At 30.4% G+C, this 23,281-nt stretch overlaps 1 protein-coding gene across 1 annotated transcript in view; it reads left to right on the top strand.

Annotated features, from left to right (window-relative positions):
- The first annotated feature begins 1,439 nt into the window (after positions 1-1,439).
- The window catches only part of LOC134712243 (thioredoxin domain-containing protein 16-like), a 29,384-nt gene continuing 7,542 nt past the window's right edge, over positions 1,440-23,281 (top strand). Inside the window, exons 1-15 of the mRNA XM_063573590.1 lie at positions 1,440-1,749; positions 5,784-5,866; positions 6,704-6,858; positions 7,996-8,117; positions 9,808-9,898; positions 11,690-11,846; positions 12,326-12,489; positions 15,880-15,961; positions 16,588-16,798; positions 17,995-18,144; positions 19,819-20,047; positions 20,419-20,555; positions 21,368-21,452; positions 22,014-22,152; positions 22,586-22,746. Coding sequence (XP_063429660.1) covers positions 1,572-1,749; positions 5,784-5,866; positions 6,704-6,858; positions 7,996-8,117; positions 9,808-9,898; positions 11,690-11,846; positions 12,326-12,489; positions 15,880-15,961; positions 16,588-16,798; positions 17,995-18,144; positions 19,819-20,047; positions 20,419-20,555; positions 21,368-21,452; positions 22,014-22,152; positions 22,586-22,746 — 2,144 coding nt within the window. The 5' untranslated portion in view covers positions 1,440-1,571. The remainder of the gene's footprint in view (positions 1,750-5,783; positions 5,867-6,703; positions 6,859-7,995; positions 8,118-9,807; positions 9,899-11,689; positions 11,847-12,325; positions 12,490-15,879; positions 15,962-16,587; positions 16,799-17,994; positions 18,145-19,818; positions 20,048-20,418; positions 20,556-21,367; positions 21,453-22,013; positions 22,153-22,585; positions 22,747-23,281) is intronic.

The raw sequence follows: 23,281 nt of genomic DNA, 5'->3' as shown, positions 1-23,281 counted from the left end.
GAGGTCTGAGATATGTCCTAGCATAGTCATAAGAGGATCATAAGACATGTCCTAAGAAATATCTTATGACATGTCTTGGGATAGCTTCGTGAAATTGGCCCCTGGAATCCTGCGTAAGAACGTAGACTCGAGTGGTGAACCAGAGTACCAGAGCGTTGCAGTCGTTATTGATAATACAACATAAATTACACTTATTGGGTAGAGAAGAAAAATTAAGCTTTGGTTATTTTTGCTGGATAATGTATTAGTTATGTTCGTTTGATCAATGATCGGAAGATCTGGGAAATATGAATATGAAGTTATGTTTCTCCCATTGAAAAGCGCTTCCCTAAATATAATAAGTTATTATGATCTCAGTATAATGAAGAAGAAGACCAATTATGTATAAACATAGTGTCGCTGGTATAAATATAAAGGCATGCAACAAAACATTTAAACTACTATAAATTTATACAATAGTTACAGAAATAAGTATATATTTCCCAAATATAGATACCAGTCACTATGCTTATCATTTCTCAAAATGCTTAACATGACTTACTATTAAAATATGTCATACGCGGAATAGTACGTCAGCCCCAAAATATAAATAACAATGTCAAATCTAGAGACTTCTCGAGGTCAATATGCAGACATCCACAATACATAGAAGTCTTCAATGATATTAAGCTCATAGCCATTTCGAAGGCAAAAAGGCCAGTCTTTAAAGTAGACAGGTATTTATATATCTGTATACAATGACTATATGTATGAAACTACTAAAGGTATACATAAACAAGTCTAAATAGAAAACAACGTTCAAACCTATGATACCGTGATATAGATGTAGACTTATAAGTATAAGAATATTATAACCTTTAACAATAGTGTGAACTTAGTCGATCTAAAGTTTTTTTCTTATACCTTAATAAAATGTCGACATGACGATAAAAAAAATATATTTCCTGAGTCATTCTTCATTTTTCTGTCTTATACTCCTGTTTGTCTTTTGATTTTTTTCTTCAGTTTATAATTTATGATTGTGAGTCACCTGTCACCTTGGATAATTGTGATTGTGAATGTTCCTTTTAAATCGTTTGTCTCTCTTTTAAAAACTGAGACTACCATTGTGTGCAATTTCATTATGAGTAGTGTCAGTTAATGTGTATCAATGTCAGTTAATGTGTATCATAATAGTTATCAAAAGTACCAGGATTATAATTGTATACGCCAGACGCGCGTGTATACGCCAGACGCGCGTTTCGTCTACATAAGACTCATCAGTGACGCTCAGATCAAAATAGTTAAAAAGCCAAACAAATACAAAGTTGAAGAGCATCATCAAATCTCAGTGTGTACTTTTTTGTTGGCGGACGTCGGAGAAAACACCTTATATTGTATGTGCTCGGAAACGTCAGACACATATTATATATTTGTATTTCGGACTACCTCTTGCTTAAACGTTCGCATAAAAACATCCAAGGTTATCCGAAGAAATTAAATATTTATGTTTATATTTTTTTCCTGTACATGTTATTCCTGGAAAAGGTCCTGATAAAGTTACACGTTTCTTAAACAATACGTTGCAAAATATGGATTCCTTGTGGTTTAATATTGGGCTAGCTTTTCTATGTTTGGGAACAGTTTTAGTAAATTGCAAATCTGTAAATGAAATGCAATTTCAGCACATGAAAAAAGTATTAGATGAATCCGAGTTGGATAATCTTCGTCAAAGGAATGAAGTATCGGCAGTTTATTATTATAAACGTGGTAAGTACTCACAGGATTAAATGAATGTCAAATATTAAGACCAGGTGACTCAAAATTTATTAATAATAATATACATATAAGATTGTTTAACATGTTTAAGGTTCATGTGGACCCTATGGCTAAAATGGCCGTATTTTCACCTCATCATTTTCTCTGAGTACAGGCAAACCCCTGCATCTGGAAAAGCTTTAAAGCATAGCATGCCCTAGATAAATAGATTTCAAATGCATTGTATGATTTAGAAATTTCATAACTTATCTGAATTTTTCCGTACACTTTTTTTCGTCTCTATAGAGGATGATAAAAGTAACAAACAGTTGAGTTTACCTTGATATGGTCCACTTAGGTACACAGTTTAAATAACCAATTATTGTCAGGTATCTATTGTCCATCTAATGTCCATGTCAATTAAAAATGCTCACTTTAATTTTTACCTGTGGGGAAGTTCTCAAACCTGTTTCCCAACTTAGTTTATTTTGGCACCTTCTGGAGGAAAGAAAAAAAGTGCACGGCAAAATCCTGGTAAGTTTTTATTTTTCTAAAACATAAAACATACTTAAAATTTATTTATCTAGGGCATGCTATGCCTGAATTTTGTTACAGATGCGCAGGTTTGTCTGTACTCAGAGTAAATTTTGAGGTGAAAATACAGCCTTTTGAGCCATAGGGTCCACATGAACCTTAATTGTTTAATTAAACCAGTCTTTAAGGTTTATTGATTATGACCCCTTCTGTAGTGGCGTAGTAGCCATCTGAATATTATGAAATTTTCAAACTGCAATAGTATCAAAACAGCAACATTAATTGCTATTATCAGATTATAGTAAATAAGATGGACCATTTTGTACATATTGTCATATACCATGTATACTAAATTACTAAGGGCAAGGGTTTGTATACATGTAGTATACTGAGTCACTATAGTCAAGCGCACCCTAGAAGGGATACTGAGTTGGTCCATGTTTATATTTGTTTTAATCTATAAAAAAAATTATAAACTTGTTTCAAGGAATTTATTGCTAGCACTGCATGCAATAATCCTCTATCTACAATGTACATGTACCAAGCACCATATTGACAAATATGAGAGTACACAGGGGAAGGCTGTGGATTTTCTATAAAATCCTTATATACATGTATGTTTAACATTGAATCAAAAAAGGGTACATAATCCTTAACAAACAGCATTAACTACTAATCATAAAGTTATAAAAACCTTCAATCTCTGCAACAAGTGTATAACAATATTTCTCCACTTGAGACAGTTAAATTTTATTATTTAAAGCCTAAGGATTTCCGAGCTTTTTAAATAATTAAAATTTTACTGTTGAGAGTGAAAAAATACCGTAATACAAAAGTTATAGTGTCGGAATCTGTTTCTCTGATGATTTTTATACTTCGTTTTCAAAGATTTTTAGAAACTTGTGTTCTTTATATGAGACGTCATCAGACAAGGTCGCCTTTTTTCATGACGTCACAATAGGAAAACTCAAAAGAAAACAAAACATTTTGACGTCATAATCAGATTTCAACTAGTCTTTTGCAGAGAACTGATTTTTCACTATTCAGGAGAAATATTTTTCTCTCAACAATCAAGAAATGCAAAAATAGCACAAAAGTTAGAGAAAAATATTTTATTACTCTTGTGATGTTTATCGTTTATATGTTCGTCATATTTTTGTTGGCAAGAATAGAAATAAGACAAAAGAGAACCTTCCTTTTCAGTTTGTGCTTAACTCATATATATGGCAAATTTCAAATCTGTTTCTAACAAAAACGACTAAATATTTTATGTTGTATGAGGGGGGATAGGACCATTATCGGGACTCCCGGATCGGGTGTTTTTAAGCTCAGGATTTTGGGATTGACCCTCTCGGGATCCGGGATTTTTTTTTCGAATTCGGGACATCAGTATTTGTTTTTTAAGTCCGTGATTTCGTGATTTAGTGTTTTTAAGCCCGGGATTTCGGGATCAGGACCCCTCCTACCCCCCTCATTGTATTGTATGAGTTGCAACACTGTAAAAAGCATAACTTTGTAACTACATTTATGAAGAAACATGTTGTTTTTTTGACGAGCCTGCAATATTCATGATTCAAAAACGAGACTAGGAGGTCTCAGATTTCCTCATCTGTGTAGGCAGCACCAGCATTTATGTTCAGTCAGTGGTTAAAGTTTTCTGAGACATCAATAACTTTGTCAAACTTTCATTGAATTTTTTGAAATTTTGACAGAATCTTGTTTTAACAATTTCCTGGCTGAGCAAGATTTTGAAAAAATATTTATTTTCATTTTTCTGTTTTTTTACTGAATATCGTCTATTTTGATTTTTTTACAGTATAAAACAAGTAAACACAGTCTGGAGATTAAGGTTGTTACATTGTATAAGTCTCTGGTATGAATATTTGTATATGAGTGTTTGGAAGTGTTTACAAAGTGATTGATGTGTAACAAATTTTAACGTGTACACAAAATGTAGTTACACATCAATTACTTTGTCAAAGCTTCATAAAACTTTTTGAAACATTTGCAGACTTTTCATGTTTTTTTATGATAAGCAAACCTGTGACAATACATTTTTTTCAATTTCACTATTTTTTTTAATAGATAGATTAAGTATTTTACAGTTAACATTTACAGGCTGTCAGGGTTTACATCTTTTTAAATGATAGATTTGTACACCTTCATGGATTGTTATGAAATTTGGACGGAAGCTACATTTGTAATCTTCAAGACTAAGAAATATCCTATAAAGTTAAAGTGCGATATATATATTTTTGTTTGATTCTGTAATTTACTGATGAATAGACTCACTTTTTAAATGAACATGACACTTTTACACCGACAGCAGCTATCGCAGGCCAGACATACAAATCAGCGATATTGTTTGTCTTAAAAATGGCTTAAAATTATTCCCTAAAAGGTTAACTTTCATCCCTAACAGTGCATCTCAGTAGTAATTGTGCATGAATTCAAACTGAAATAAACTCATTTAAACATTTTTCATGCTTAAAATGACTATAGGTGCAGATTTGAGGGTCTATTTATGTATTATCAATGACAAAAAGGGGTCTTATTTCAAATGAGGGTTTACCTCTAGATAGATAAAATTGATGCATATTTTCTCAATAAAAAAGGGTAGAGGTAGTTTTAAAAAAAGCCAACAATATTACTGCAAATTTACATTTTGTACATGGTTTACTTTTACAAATTGTGAATTGGATGGAGATTTGTCTCATTGGCACTCATACCACATCTTCTTAAATCTATGTAGGGTTCTGCTGAACTCTTTACAAATTGTTTTGCAATACACACTCATACAACAATGTATCATGTATAATCATGTTCATTGCTTTTTTGTAAATTTGCACTTTTTTTTGTTCCATTTGTTGTCAAGATAACATGCAGTCAAAACTAAATTTTTACTAGCGCTTTGTACATGTAGCTTGTGTTCAGTGTGTTTTTGTACCTGTCAGAAGCCTCTGGCCTTTGTTATACTTGTATGTTTTTTTTGAATTGAGTTTATTTATAATAAATATATATATTTCAGAGTTTACTGTGACTTCCATTTTCAATGTCATTATGAACTAAAAGTTGTTAATATAATAACTATATTTGTTAATGTTTGTGTCATTTCGGTCTTTTGTGGATAGTTGTCTCATTGGCAATCATACCACATCTTCTTTTTTATATATAGTACACCTTTTTTCCGGGGCAAGAGGAAGTATGCTGAGTGTGGGATGTTCTTGTTTTACTGAAGACCCACTAGTGGCCTTGAGCTTATTTCTGCTATTCAGTCGGGTTGTTGCCTCTTTGACACATTCCCCATTTTCATTCTCAATTTTATTTTGTTGGTACCTGTATTGAGATCTGTTGACAAATATAGTTCTATTGTGTTTGATTAAAAAAACCTTATTAGTTATTGCACTATACCATACCTTTTTTGACCTACACATGTAGATTATTTGTAAACGTATTTGTAAACATTGCTTTGGATAAAAACATGCAAAACTATGTTATTTATGTCATTTCAGATATTCCACGATTGAAAGGATTTCTCAAAGAGTTAGACAAGACAGCAGAATATTTAAAATTATATGGAGTGGAAGTTGGATTTGTGAGTAGATTAATGTTAAATATTGAATAAAATATTTAGAATGTTGTTACAGAAAGTGTGTCATATATTCTGAAAATAAGGTTTTATTGCTTGATCATGTTGATTAAGATTAATTTAATAATAATTAAACATATGTTTAGATTGGTCCCTCCCCCCAAATTTAATGAAAATAGGGATGAATGGATGTATTATTGAAAAGCTTATTAAGGGTGGTGCGTATACTATAGAACCTAATGATTATCAAGAACTTATTAAGGGTGTACATCAATTGGTGTACATATATACTATAGCAAAACACCTAATGATTACCAAGAATTTACAGCATTTTATTTCATTTTAACTATTCAACATTTTAAACAGCAAAGTTACATGTATACTGTATAATATTATAATATCACAAATATAACAAGTTAATAAGAATGAAAATAAACTTTTATCATGTTAATAGTTGCATGGTAAAGACCATGAATGCCCTCTTAATATATTTACATGTAAGAGTCAAGATTGGGATAAATTTTTCTATTTAAATTTTATCTATCAATCAACATGCAATAAAATTGTTTCCGATTTTAAAATGTGGAAATTGTTTGAGGAAATAGATAAGGAAGTATACATGTATTTCCTTTCCCCCTTACATTACTTACTTGACTTCTGAATCAACATTCACATTCTTGTTTCTTGTAGATGTTATATCTTCTTTTCTTTTTACATTTGTAAATACACCAAAAGCAATCTCCAAAATTTTCTTGCCTCAATATCGCTATAACTGGCTTTTCCCTCATATCATATTAAATTTTGCATATTTTTGAGTTTGATTAAAATATTATTTTGTCTTAGTTTGATTGTGGAATTCTACATGAAGCCAAAGAACCAAAGTGTAATGAGCATAATGCCGAGTTCCAAATCTTTACATACCGTAGTAACCATGTTCTGTTGGAACTGGGATTAGAGACTATGTTTGATGTTAATTCTATCATGTCCAATATTTTACAGTAAGTTTATATTGTATGACCAAGCATTCTTTATAGATTTGTAATAACATCTATAAAAATAAAATTGAGGATGGAAATGGGGAATGTGTCAAAGAGAAGGTCACCAAGAGGTCTTCGACTGATTGTTATTTTCTTTATGTCCAGTAGCAAATACATCATGCATGTTCAGAACAATTAATACAAGCTATAGGTTCTGTAAGGTAGGGTCAACCAGAGTGAAGAGCATGACATTTGGATAGCCACTATAAAATGAGGTATGTATGTTGGATAGGGACAGAAATGTTACTTGCAACAGGCTACCTTCAAATCTCTGGTTGAAACAAAAGTTCTTAACCTGAATAGAGAGCATGGCACAACACTCTCTAAAAACTAAACTAGATTTAACATCCCCACTTTAGCAAGATTTTTGTCTGCTAGTAAAAAGGAACTTCAAGAGATGATCATATTTCTATACCCCAGTTAACCTTTAAGAAAAAAATGTTAAGTCAAGTAATTTTAATGTATTTCATTATAGAAATGTGTTTAATAAGAAAGTATGTACAAACAATACAAATAAAATCAATAAGATGTCATTATGTAGTGTAACAGTTGTTAAGTTTCATGTTGCATTTAATTCTCAGTTTTTATCATGTTTATACAAATTACACCAATTATTCTATTTTCTATGAAGAGTTTAATTATAGAATACAATAAAATATGATGATACTAAAGTTATTTATTCTAAAATCGGTAAAGACAGGTAGACTGAGGTATCTTTTCCATCAAAATTACACTTGCAAATTAAGCTGATGGCAAGTTTTTACGAGTGTGCCATTAATGTTGATATTTGATACCTGAATAATTGATTGATTGATTGATTGTGGCTGGTGATACAGTATTGACTACTTAGACCACTTGGCCACCAAGGCCCCATATTTAATATGAACATTGCCATGTAATATAATGTATTCCAAAAACGCTACATGTAATGTTTCTTCCAGATTAGTATTAAACAATGATGTACCAAAACACTGCATAAAATGTTTCTTCCAGATTAGTATTAAACAATGATGTACCAAAACACAGCATAAAATGTTTCTTCCAAATTAGTATTAAACAATGATGTACCAAAACACTGCATCAATTTTTTTCTTCCAGATTAGTTTTGATCCATGATGTACCAATATTACAGTCTGTGGAAGAGAGGATAGAATATGAAAATAAATACAAGGGAGAGAAGGATATACTGTTTACATACCAGAAAGCTATAGGCACATTTGGTAAATTGTTTCTTTTAATAAAAAAAAATGTTAATTTGGAAGTACTCATAATCATGAAATCAAATTTGAAAGCTGTACATTAGAAATGGTATGTTTTATATTCAATTTTCTGTTATTTCTTGAAGATAGTAAGGGCAGTATGCAACATAATTATTTTTTCTTCTCTGTGTGTCTGTCTGTTTTTCATTTGTCCTGTATCATGTTAAAGTTCTTGTTGAAGGCAGGTTACAGTTTATTCTATGGTAATTTACCATGAATTTAGGGGCAACTCAAACTTTGATCTTAGGACCCATGTTCATTATACAGTTAAACCTGTGTCATATGACACACAGGGGGACCAGAAAAAAATGTCAGATTAGGCAGGGTGTTGGAATACTCAGTTTTTTTTCTGCAAAGATAGGCATTTTTGGGACCAGAAAAATGTGTCTGTTAAAATAGGATGTTAATTGGAATACTCAGGTGTAGAATTAAGCAGGTTACACTGTTATGGGAAAATACATGCCAAAGTGATGCATTTGACCCGAGTTCATGGTTAACTGAACTTGGAAATGTGAAAGTGACAGTGTCATGATGCCATATAAACATGTATTCTTGTAGCACTTTATTTAGATAATTCCATGAGTGAACTTTGCAAATAATCTTTCAAACAGAAAGAATTATCACTTAAATTTATTTTCCAAAAAACATTAACTCAGCAGTATATATATGACTGAAAATTACAATTTGTACTAACTTTTTGTCAATTAATCAGTTTTTGACATGCTTGTTCTTTTACCAGATGATGGAAGTTAAACATCTATAACTAACTAGCTTGAAGCTTAACTCACAATTCAGTCAAACATTAAACACTATATTTAGTCTAAAGATGCAAACAAGAACACTAGATTGGGTTAGATTCTATTTGTATTGTATTTGGTTTGCATTAAATTTAAAGTTCCTCAAATATCTTTTATGTTCTTATATTATAAACCTTGTATCAGTGTCAAATATTAAACTGTAGCATGTAGTTATGTTTATATGACAGTGATAAATTATAACAAACAAAAAAACTGAATGAAAAAACTGCAGACCAACTTATCAAAGTGTAAAGACATATAAAGAGATGTATGGGTTTTGTAAAAAATTAAAATTGTGAAAAACATAACAAAGTAGTAAATATTTGTGCACACTTTTTGTTATGTTTATTTGGTTTAAAACTGACACAAAGTTTATAAATGTTTATAAGGCAGGTAAAAGATATTTGGGGACTTCAAATTCATGCAAGCCAGAAAATACAAATTGAAATAGACAGTAAAAAAAAAGAAATGTACAATTATGAACCAAGGAAGATAACTTCAACTTAAATATTTAACTTGTCTGGCAAAATGCAATTAAGTTTTATTTAAAAATTCACAAATTTGAAAAACGAAAGAAATATTTACTCTTTAGTGCTGACAAATACTTTGATTGTTTGTTAATAAAGGTTTAACTGTACATTTTATACCCATTTCACATTGATTGTTTGTTAATAAAGGTTTAACTGTACATTTTATACCCATTTCACATTGATTGTTTGTTAATAAAGGTTTAACTGTACAATTTATACCCATTTCACATTGATTGTTTGTTAATAAAGGTTTAACTGTACATTTTATTCCCATTTCAAATTAAACTATGATTAAAAATTGATGAAAATGTGTTTTATTTATAGAACATAGGATCTTCATGGAAGTGGCCTTTGCTTATCATGATAAATTTAAGTTTGCTGTGTGCACTAATAAACAGGCTGTACAAGATCTTAAGTAAGTATTTTTTTAACAATAGAAAAAAAGAACTTTCAGTATTTTAGTATATTTAAAATTAAAAAAGAGAAAAAGTATTCAGCAATAAGTTAACAATACATATAACTTTAGGAAAGAATGCTTGCAGTTTTAGTCCCTTCATATCATCTCAATTTTATCATAATAGACATGTATTACTATAAATATGCTCCAATTTATGTAATTTATGTTTCTCGTTTCTTGTTTTTTTTTGTATAGATTAGACTTGGTTTGCACGTTTGAATGGTTTTCCACTAGTAATTATGGGGCCCTTTATAGCTTTTTGTTTGGTGTGAGCCAATGCTCCGTGTTGAAGGCTGTACATTGACCTATAATGGTTTACTTTTTTAAAATTGTTATTTGGATGGAGAGTTGTCTCATTGGCACTCACACCACATCTTCCTATATCTATCCAAGTATATAACTGATATGTTGATCAAAAAAGATATAAACAACAATGTGTCTAATTGTTATTAATAGTCCTCTTGTTACCTCCTCCCTTGGAGCCCCTCCCTCTCCAACAAAACACCAACAAAAGAATATTTGACCCATTTCCTAGATAAGAGAAAAGATTTCCAAAAACAAAAATGTTTGGAAAATATATTTGTATTAACCCAAAAAACCTTAACAATTTTGTACTTTAAAAAAAATAAAGAGTTACCATCTACATTTAATACATCTGTGCCAAAGATTAAAACTACCAAATGAAAGGGTTTCTCATTGATTTATCTGATATAAAAAGAAAACATAAAAGTACATGTTTAATATATCTATAGATACTAGAACACACCCGTGATATCGCGGGTCCGTGACTAAATTAAAGTATATAACTATGCGCAAGCCTTATTTTAGTATTAGTATTGTCATTTGATAAAGGCATGGCGATTATAAGATACACAGTTTTCTCTGCTTTCAAATCTTTCTTTTTGAACCCGTCGAACTGGAACTTATCAATTATTGGTAATATTAATTATTTGGAAGACAAAAGGTCCTGGAATGGAGTATTTTTTAATCAACAGCATTGTCCTATATTAGTTATAAATAAAGTTGAATTCTTTGATTGGCTGTTTTACGTCATGTCCGTTAACAAATTGAAAACTGTACCTATACGTCTTATTTTTAGTCCAGATTTTTAGTATTCGTATTGTTATCTTAGAAAGTCTTACTGATTAAAATACTACAATAGGTAACAATTTGACAATTAAGTAGTGCCAACCCTGTGATTATGACCCGCATAATACTATATAGCATATTAATCCTGAATACACTGTTTGGTGGTGCGACTGTCAGATGCGGAACGTACAGATAAGGTAATCGGAAACAGGTGAATATAATATTGGTATCAGTATCGGTATCGGACTCGACCCGGAACTTCTTAATTATTGGCAATATTAATTACGTGGAAAACGAAAGGGCCTGGAGTGTTGTAATTTTCAATCTACTCCTTTGTACTATATTAGTTATATATAAAGTTGAATTCTTTGATTTGTCGTTTTCACGTGATGACGGCTGACGAATTGGACCTCGTAATTTTAGTATTATAGATATGCCTATAGATTAAAACTACCAAATGAAAGGGTTTCTCATTGATTCACCTAATATAAAAAGAAAACATAAAAGTACATGTAGAGTCAGGTTACTGCAATCTGTTTCCAAATCAATAGATACATTGTAGTTAAAGAACATATTACATTGAAATTAACATTCAATTTGGTTAAACAATGATTTACATCAATATTTATTGTAATTTAATTTAAACAATTATTATTTCAGAGACAGTTCCTTCAGTCCATCAGAGAAGTCTATATATGTACTTAGATGTAAAAATTGGACAGAGAAAGATCTGAAATGTCCCTATTTTAAATACAGCAAGAAATATGATCTAGCAACATTAGCTAGCTTTGTCAAGAGTCTAACATACCCAAAAGTGGTAAGAATAGTTTTATTTGTGAAATGGGTCCAACTTCGAAACATACATATGAACCAGAATTTGAAAAAAACTCACAAGATTAAAAGGCTACAGATTCTTGACTTGGGACTGGTGAAAAAATGTGGTGGGGCTGAACATGAGTAGTGTAATATCAACCCTCTCCTTTACCTATAGTCAATGTGAAATAAATAAAAACACAGTAAAACTAAGTGTAAAAGCGCTATGAGTCCAATGTTAGAATATGTAACAGAAATAACAGGCAAATTGACAATGATTAACATAAATTAACAAAGGACTTCTAGTAGTTACAGACATTTTTTTCAAATATATGTAATGAAAATATTGAGTAAAGGGGAATATATCCTGGTAAATTTTCAGATCTTTGTTGAAACGCAGGAAAAAATAATACATATAAGATACCAATAAGAGACAAGGTATAAACAACTGCTTTATAATCGACTAATGTTAACATTTTCCAGTTTATGATGCCATCTGATGGTATGGAGATACCCTTCTATAAAGATAAAGGACTGCCTGTAGGATATTTCTTCTACAACAAAGATTCTAAAGACATTGTTTTAAGTGCAGCCAGTGACACAGCTGATGCTTTCTTCACAAACATGGGAATAGTTGCTGTTGATGTGTAAGTCATACCATTAAAATAAAGTAAAATCCAAAAAAATACTGAACATTGAGGAAAATTCAATAAGGAAAGTCCCTAATCAAATGGCAAAATCAAAAGCTCAAACACATCAAACGAATGGATAACATCATATGGTAGATAAGATTGACTGTATTTATATGAATATGCGGAGATGTGGAATGTGTGCCAATGAGACAGCTTTCCACCAGAGATGTGAAGTTTTTTTCCTGTTTATTTTCATAAATAATACTGTAGGGGTATAATATTTCCTCGAAACAAAATGCATGCCCAAAAAAAATGAATTACCATCACTTGGGTTTATAACTGTACATGTATGTTAAACTGTCAGAAGTTCTCTGTATTCTTTAGTGGTACATGTATTACCCAAATCAACCCTTTAACAATTTACTTTAAAAAGTATTTTTTAGATGTTTATTTTAAAATACAACTAAGCCACAGTAAAAGAGTAACAGGAATGAAAATGCATACATGTTGATATATATAACAAACATTTTGAGTAAAACATGATAAATATATGAATATGAAAATTTTGCAAATGAATTCATTCTCTATTTCACATAATACTTTGACAGCCAACAGAGTGAACCTTGATAAAACAAACATGTAACTAACACTCTATAGAAAAGAAAAAAAACCTTACGTAAACTACATAGATATATGAAATTTATAAGATTATATATCAACAATCTTTCTATATTTTCGGTGAAAATGGCCAAATTCATAAGGTAGTAATCATTTCATTTACATTTTTTTTGTAATTGTTTTATTTTTGATGATGAAACATGTGAAATTACATACTACAGTATTCGATACACATTTTTAAAAATAAAGTAATACTTGATAAATCAATTAAGTCATATGGATATAATAAGATATAGATATAAATATTACAAAAAGATTTTGTTAATTTATCAAATAAATTAAATAAAAGCTGCTTCTAACAAATGCCACTTCTGATCCATTTTTACTTTTTGTACAGGGGTTAAGAAACATACAGAGTATTTTTCTATATTAATCCAATATTTTAAATATTCTACCCCACCACATTTTGTGGGGAATATGTTCTTACATCTACATTTGTATATATAATATTTGAAATACAACAAAATATTGTTAACTATTTTACTGTTGACAAAATCCTCAGACACACCTAAAATGACTTCTTTTGCACTGAAAGGCAGGAGAATGCCATAATTTTTAATCCAATCTATAACGGATAGCCAGAAGTTTTGTGATACATTACATTCCCAAAAAATGTGAAAAATATTTTCTTTAATTTCTGAACAAAAAGTACAAAGTTCAGTTTCTTTTAATTTGCATTTCAATAAAAATGAATTACATGGTAGAATCCTATGAACAATCTTAAATTGGAAGTTTTGCAGAGAAGAGTTTCTGGTTATGATGAAGGGCATGGAATAAATAGCATTCCAATCCTCAATCTGCATATCTAAATCTCTATCCCATTTTTCACGGGAAGATAAAGATAACACTTTATTATCCTCCAAAAATAATGTATAGAAAAATTTACAACATTTTGGTTCCTTTTTAACTTTATCTATTAATTTATTTTCAATAGTTTCCAGTTTTGAACTACCTTCTATCATACTTTTCCATCTCTTTGGAATCGCACTTAAAATACTATAAAATTCTACAAAGTTAGTATTGATATCATACTTTTTTTTAAATTCATCATATGAGAATAATGTATTTTTATCTGACATAAGATCATTAATGAAGAATATACTATTTTCAACATATTTGAACCTCAAAATCATCTTGCCATCTATTTTGATGTTTGGATTCAGCCATATGGACTGGGTCAAAATTTCAGTATTGTTTTCAGCTTTAAGCTTATTTTTTAACTTGGAAAAATTTACCAGGATATCATGCCAAAATGGATTAACTTTTTCTGCTAAATAAAGTAAACCTTCCTGACTTAAGTGTAAAATCTTGTCCCCCCCAAATTTTTGTATATAACTAAGTAGCAAGACTTTCCAAGGAGAGTAGTTTTGGGGATCTAATAATTTATACAGCCAAGACATTTTTACACTATAGCAAAAATAATAAATATTGGGCATCTTAAGACCACCATCACAGTGTTCGGACATTATCACTGCCCTTTTCACTTTATCAGGTTTTCCTTTCCATAGAAAGTTAAAAAATATATTCTGAATCTCCCTCAAAACCCCTTCTGGGGGGTTAGGAAGGACAGTCAGAACTTGGACCAAAATGGGAAGTGCTAAAGTCTTAATAACTACAACCCTCCCAATATATGTCAGTTCTCTATAAGCCCAAGTATTGAGTAATGACTTGATACTGTTTATCTTGGCTGTAAAATTACATAGAGTTTTATCCATTTTAGCAAGTTCAAACCATATACCTAGTAGTTTAAACCTCCCAGAATGGTTCCAAACAAGATTTTTTTCTGGCAAAAGTTTTTCCATACTACCCTTTTTTGACCCAATCCATACGGCTTCGGTTTTGTCAACATTACACCTAAGTCCAGCACATTCTGAAAATTTATCAAACAAGTATAAACACTGATTTAGGGATTTTTGGTTACCATCCAGGACTACGGAAGAATCATCCGCGTATTGACTCAACAGAAATTCAGAGTCATTAATTGTTACACCTGCAACCTCAGGGTCATTTTTAATAGCTGCACTTAGTAATTCTAGCACTAAAATAAAAAGGTAAGGAGACAGAGGATCCCCTTGACGGACCCCCCTTTTTAATGAAAAAAAATCTGAAATATAACCATTATTCAACACAGCACTAGAAGCATCACAGTAGCAAGCCTTAATCCAATTTATAAATGTATGGTCAAATCCATAAAACTGCAAAGCCTCATATATGAAAGACCATTCGACTGTGTCGAAAGCTTTTTCAAAATCGACTAAAAGTAAAAGTCCAGGAATGTCGTCTTCTTCCATCTTTTCCATTAGATCATAAATAAATCTAGTACATTCACCAATATACCTACCTTTAAGAAAACCTTTTTGTGTTTGACTAATTATATTTACCAAGACCTTTTTAAATCTATTTGCTAGACTGGCTGTAGCTATCTTATAGTCTACACACAGCAGTGTGATAGGTCGCCAGTTCTTAAGATAAAACTTTGACTTACCCTCCTTTGGTATACAGGTAATGAGTCCCTGTCTTTGAGTGATAGAGAACTTTCCATACTCTAAAGCCTCATTTAAACATCTTACTAGTGGAAATTTAATATCATTCCAGAAAAATTTATAAAACTCAACAGTGAATCCATCTATACCAGGTGATTTACATTTATGACCTATTCAAAAATAACACCACCGCTTTCATCAGCTTCAAATTATAGCATTGCATAGAATGCACTTTATATTTCAGAGACCGTTTATCAACTGAAGAAAAAGGTGAACTTGATTTTCATGGAAGTTTTCCTGCTGTAGCATGTGATAAAAGAAATATGGTACGTTGCTGTAATCCTGGTATTCAAAAGAGATTTTTTTACCATGCCAGACATATCTTATATAAATCATTAAAATGGTTAAAAAAAATTCAATCCTGTGAAACAAATGATAGTTCATGAAATATAAGTATAGATTATTTATGTTGTTGTCATCCTCAAACTAATTCAAGAATCTTCTCCTTTGCAATTACTGTGCCAAATACCTTAAAACTTCAATGAATGTTCCTTAAGGTATCTTTTTAATTAATTGCATCCAAAGATTTGATTTATCAACGAATCAATCCTTTGCATTTCCTATTTGAATACAAGTTATATATGTTGTTCATAGATATAAGAAAATGTGGTATGAGTGCCAATGAGATAACTCTCCATGGAAGTCACAATTTGTAAAAGTAAACTATTATAGGTTAAAAGTAGTTTTCACACGGAGCTTTGACTCACACCAAACAGCAAGTTATAAAGAGCCCTAAAAATGACTTGTGTAAAACCATTTAAATGACAAACTACAACTACTGAACATCAGATCCCTGACTTAGAACAGGTGCAAACAAATGGTGCCTTGATTCTGCAGGTAATATTTTCCATAGTCAACATATCAATGTCTGATAAATTAATTTTCTGTACAGGAAAAGCCAGTATTTATGGAAGGCAATTGGGGGAAATTACAGGTAATTCATCAATTCCTGATAGGACAACTTAACAAACAAGATCCTCATGAATCTGATAGGCAGAGTATTTCAAGTGATGATTTCATCTCGTCTGAAGATATGGATGAAGATAGTGAACAATTCAGTGAACAAGATTTCGAACAGTTTGGGGATGATGAAATTGAGGAAGGTATTGTATACTTAACTGCGAGTACTCTCAAATCGTATTTTCTTGTTAATTTGACCTGTTGATACTGTTTATAATGCTTTTTTGTTATTTTTTATTTATATGGATCTTGTCTGTACACCAGCTTTGATTATTTTGTAATATCTTCAATTTTTCACTTTTTCTTACAACATTTGTATAAACTTCAAGATTATAAAAAAACGTTTTTTTTCTAAAGTGAACATTGATTGGTTAAATATTTCTCAGTGTGTTTGAATTTGTTTGTTAGCTTTTTGGTCATGAATGTTTGTCTCTAATATTTAATTAACTGTCCATTTGTATTCAGATATCGCAGATCAAATTTATTCGTTCATTGTGTAATCATACGTTTTTTGATTGAGTTAAGTCTGCCAATTGATATTTTATCGTATGTTTTTCAATGTTGTGATGTTATGCTACTGTTTCAGAAAAAGGGAGAAGGTTTGGATCCATTAAAACGTTTAATCCCGCTGCAAATGTTTGCACCTGTCCTAAGTCAGGAATCTGATGTACAGTAGTTGTCGTTTGTTTATGTAATATATACGTGTTTCTCGTTTCTCGTTTTGTTTATATAGATTAGACCGTTGGTTTTCCCGTTTGAATGGTTTTACACTAGTAATTTTGGGGCCCTTTATAGCTTGTTGTTCGGTGTGAGCCAAGGCTCCGTGTTGAAGGCCGTACTTTAACCTATAATGGTTTACTTTTAAAATTGTTATTTGGATGGAGAGTTGTCTCATTGGCACTCACACCACATCTTCCTATATCTATTATCATGCTTTTATAATGACTTTTTACTTTAGTTTTATGGTCTTAGCTAATAAAAAACATAATATTTTTCTTTGTTCTTGATATACATTCACGTTAAGAAATTTACAGTTTATTCTTGTGTCAAAGCTGTCAGACTTAGGACAGAAAATTGTCAATTTTTTTGGTAAAATATTATTGATTGCATAAACATGATAAATGGAAGAAAATTCCTATAAAAATACATTTTGAAAGTTGATATTTTGTTAATGCTTAAAAGCTTTATACATATATCAAACCTAGAAGATCTGTTATGCATTCTTTATTTTAAAATGAGTCATAGTTTGAGTGATTGTGTAAGATTACAATTTAAATGTAATAAAATAAAGACTGCTTGAATTTTCCTGTAGGTGATATATTTTAAATACTTGTTGTAGTTGAGACTCAAGATGATGCTGTAGCTGAGGCGGTGTACCAATCAAGGAGGAAACTTCCACAAGTGGATTTAATAGATGCTCTGACTGACAAAACTTTCCCTACCACAATTAAAAATAAAGATCTGGTCTTTGTTTTGTTTTATCTTCCATGTAAGTATTCACTTTTTTTCAAAGGTAAATTTAATCTGTTCTTTAACTGCTGCCACCTTAAACATTTTTTTAGAGGAAAAGGTTCACTTATGGCACAATATGGCATAAAATATCAACTTTATCAACCAACACCAGAAAGGTCACATTTTTTTTTGCTGGGTCTATTTCAAGGCTTTATGCTAAATAATTCAGTTCTTTTCATAAAAGTGCAGTATATTCTCCAACTTAAGCCTGTTTTAGAAAACTTATGCTGTGTCAAATATTTAATCACAATCCAAATTCAGAGCTGTATAAAGCTTGAATGTTGTGTCCATACTGGCCCCATTTGTTCAGGGTTCAACCTCTGTGGTTGTATCAAGCTGATCTCTGCAGAGCAATTTATATGAATTCTATTCAGAGTAAGAGCCTGGTCAATCTGCCTTTACTCATTTTCGATTTTTTAGCAAGCTTCACCTTTAAATTAAAATTCTTTTTTCATTCAATTTATTCATAATCTTCACTGCATTGTGATTGATTCATTATTGAAAAAAATACTTAGTTATAAGAATAATTTACTGTCAAGTTAAGATTATTATTTTTTATTGCGCAGATGAACCAAATACCTGTTCTGTGCGTGTATGTTTATAGTAGATTTGATAAAACATTAACCACAATTAACATATAACTTAAGGTAGATCACCAGTATATATTTTTTGAGACAGAATTTTTTTATAATTTGTCAAAATGAAGTTTTTACTATGCTCTTCTCAAAAATTTAATAATAAGTATGGGTCACCTTGCTATTTTTCAAGCTATGAGTCGTTGAAAATTGCCAAAAATTGGTTAGTTTGTTCATGAAAATACACATTAGTGTGCATTAAAAAAGTTCTATGAGATAGAATTTAGAAATAAATTGTGAGAAGAAAGGTTTCATAATATGTTTTAAGAAAATAAAAAGAAAACATGGTGCCATCGAACTTGTTTTCTTGCTACAAGTAAAAATAAAAAATTTCCCTATTAGACCAGTATAAATTTTGTACTAAAAGAGTTATCTCCCCTTAAATGGCACATTTGGAAAAAATGATTGTAAAACAAACAAAAATGATATTTGTTAAAATATTTGGTATCATACGATTAATTAATAATTTTTCTTAAAATGGAAAAAAGTCTAACCATTGAATTGCAAATCTGTCTCCACATTTGCAGATTTAGGCAAATAACTAGACCGATTTTGTACTGTGATTGTACAATGCAAGATGGTGGTATACCATGAATCTACCTCAACAGAAACAAATGCTGTGGAATCATTATTCGTCAAAGGATACCAATTTTCATTTGCTTTGAGGGAATACTTTATCAACTTGACTAAATTAAAATATTTAAGGGAGTACACATTTTCCATAGGCTTTGGTCCATAATGCTCTTCTTCATATTTTATTTGGCCTTTTAAAACTTTTTTATGTGAATGTCACTGATGAGTTTTTTGAAGATGAAACATGCAAATATAAAATATCTATCCTGGAATATATGTTGAGTGTATTTGTATGTAGAATTTTAGGAGAACCATAGAATCAAATATCCACAGTAATTTAATTTTTAGCTCAATCCACTAAAATAAGTATCCATGAAAAAAATGAATTCACAGTAGGCATATGCTTTTGTTATTTATTATTTTTGTTTGTTTGTTATATTCAGTTGATGACAAGAGTATGGCATTCTTGTATGCTTATGCTGATGCTTCTAAAGAGATAGAGAGTGACCCAGCTAGACCTCTGACCCGGGTCAACTGTCATGATTGGACAGATGTCTGTGGTAATGAAAAGATTAACATATATCCCACCATGAGGATGTACCGTAATGGAAAGATGTTGAAGGATTACAAAGGGTTGTTAGATAGCAAAGCTGTTGTTACAACTGTCAAATTGTAAGTTTTTTTTAAAAGAATTGCCATGAATTATTTGTTATGAAAAAATTGTGTTGAAGTTGACTTTTTTTATTTTACTTTTCATTCTGATTTTTTTTCAAAGTTGTCTAGACTTGAGAATTTTAAAGGCTGTTCTTAGTTTGATCAGCTGCTTTTAAAGTAATGCAAAGTTAATTTAAACTTTATTTACTATAATTCACAAAAGATTGATAGGATCATATGCAGTATGAGTTCTCAAACACCAAACAATTTATGAAAAGATGAAAATTTCAAATTCCAGGCAAATTACAACATTGGTAATCCAAAATTAAAATTATTAAATATAGCATACATGTATTAAATTTTTAAATTTTCTTTTACTTTATGTACAGGCTCAATCAGTCTAACCCAGTAAATTTAGTAGATTCAACATCAATCATGGATTTGATGAATGGTGTATTACCAAATAGTAAACAGGTTGTTACCGAAACTGTTGTCATGGCATTGTTAGATAAGTCACATCATACAGGTAAACACTTTTACATTTTTGTATGATTTATGTTAGTACTATTTTGTTATATACATGTTTTTGTGATGTTTAATGTGATGGATATACCATTATGAAGATGAAACAACCAAAACAAAAATAAAAAGGTGCAAAAACAAAGAAGACTATTTTAACATAAAAGGTCTATTGGTATATATATTAAGCATGGATTAAAGAATGCATTCAAAACTGTTAGAACTCAACAGCATAAATGATATACCTCTTTAATATAAAAGTAACAGAAAGAAGGTGTTAAATTTTATTGATTTGTGAACTTAATGTTTTTATCAAGATTAAACATGAATGAATAGTGGTTTGTGGTATAAATAAGCAATTTAATGCTTAAAGAACAAAAAAAAACATTTGGGGAAAATTGGGGTTGTATGCAGTGTTCCACAATAGTACTATGTTTATAAATCTTTTAATTACATGGCACATCTGTTTAATAAAAAACACTGTAAATTGTGTTTAAAACAGGGGCATGATCTTTGCAGATTATATTATGATATGATTACTATAGACAACAGAAATACCTAGTTACCAGTAATTGCAGATTGGCAAATATTTTCCCAAGTGTGTTCGTACAATGTACATTTTGATGCTAAGAGATGACAGAACATAATTTTTTTACACAAGACAAATCAGAGTTGTCTTTCTTTTTATAACAAAGTTACAAAATATATCTTCAGTTGAAATTTAAATGCATAGGTTTACATACGTGAGATATCTGTACTTATCTGGTAAGGCATCTACAAACATAGGTATTATTACAACAAATCTCTTAATATTTTCAGAATTAAAAGTATTTAAAAGTGTAGCCAGTCAGCTAGAAGATACTATGACTTTTGCCTACAACAATGATGGAGCTGCCAGTAAAATGTATGTTTCACAAAAAGGGCTAGCTTATAAAGCAGTATTTCAATATTTTGTTTCATAATATTTTTTACCGAAGTAAATTGACTTATGTACTTTGATACTTCTATTGTAATATGAGTTTAAATATAAGGAACTTAGAGTAAAATTCATGAAGAAATGTTACTGGTCTAGACCAAGTGTGTTAAAATTTATTGAACTTCAACTAAAATCAGAGACAATATCACAACATTAACATTCTCTGTCTGTTTACTTGTTTACTTTGAAAATTTGTATTGGCACTGATGAACTGTAAAGTTTAAGGTAATATATAATTTGATTTATGAGAGGAAAAAAACACCAAATAATAAATGCTAAAAATATACATTAGTATGTTTCACTGAAATCACCCATTTTAAATTGAAGACTATGAACATGATGAATAATAGTTTATGGTTTTTATGTTTGTACATATATCTAAGGTCAATGACTGACTGCTCTAAAAAAATAAATATATAGTGAAATGTTATATTATAACTACAGACTCAATCATTTCTACTGATTTAAGTTACAATTATTCTTTTTCAGACCAGACTTTAAACTTAAAGTTCCATCTATAGTTGTACTAAGAAGGTCTGACATTCTCAAACCACATGTAGTATATATTGGTAAATTAGAAGTTACTGAAATGAAGGATTTTATAATCAAAGCCAGTATCCCATCTATGGTAAGAATTTTTGAGGAAAATTTGATTGGTGGAAGTTGTTGAAGGGAGAAAATTAAAATCAAAGTTTCCTGTGATTGTTATGCTTTAGTTTATTTCTCAAAGGTGTAGCCAAACACAATTTAATCAGTGAATGCTTAATCAAAGATTGGATATTCAAAGAGTCATTGATGGCCTAGTAAAAGTCTTCATTACTGGAAAACAATATTATAAATGCAAAGAACTGCCTTTATTGAAAAGAGGTCATTGTTACAGTTTTCAGCGCAAATTTTGGAATTCTTTTCATTTTAGAAAAAAAAATATGCTTGAAAATTTGACCTATTTGATATTTCTTATTTTATTATTTGATGATACATTGTAAAATGATTTGATGAATATCTCAATAATTGAACGGAATTTCATGTTTATTTATATGCATACATTGTTTTGTTTGTAGCCTGAGTTAACAGTGGAATGGTTTCCAGCGCTGTACAGACAACAGAAGCCATTTGTAATCTTGTTTCTAGATGAGTACCAGGAATCAGCTAGACTGAAGAAAGTCATGGAGGAGATAGTTTTATCTAGCAAATTGCCCATGCTTCAATTTGTTTGGATGAAGTAAGTGAATATTTCTATGCCTCTCTTTAAATGTGGCCAGATCATATAGATTTTTATTTGTCTATCTATGTAAATACAAATAGATATGTATTTTTATACATTTGTTTAAGAAATAATTGATGCAAGCTATACTTTATTGTAATTTTAGCATGGTAGGCATTATAATCCCGATTATATTTGCCTGAGCAATAGTGAGGGCTAATATAACATGAATAAAATGCCTACCCATGTTAAAACTACAATAAAATATAGCTTGCATCAATTATTTCGATTTTGAATAGGACAATTAAGGTTATTTCTATGTTCGATAAGTACTAGTGTAAAAGTGTTTGTGTATGCTCTTCCATGAACCCCACTTTTTTGGTTGTACTTTAGCAAACGGCTGGCACTGTGTATCTTGGTCAAATATGTCAATTTCGGAATGCAACAGATTACAGTCATAATAAATGAATTAGTAACATCATGTGCACCATTTTAGAGTTTAAAAGTGTTTTAAAGTTAAGGAAATATATTAAGTGCATGATAATTTGATAAA

This window comes from Mytilus trossulus, chromosome 3 (assembly GCF_036588685.1).
Source record: "Mytilus trossulus isolate FHL-02 chromosome 3, PNRI_Mtr1.1.1.hap1, whole genome shotgun sequence".
NCBI lineage: Eukaryota > Metazoa > Mollusca > Bivalvia > Mytilida > Mytilidae > Mytilus > Mytilus trossulus.
The sequence above is the reverse complement of the archived record's forward strand: the minus strand, read 5'-3'. Positions and strand labels throughout refer to the sequence as shown.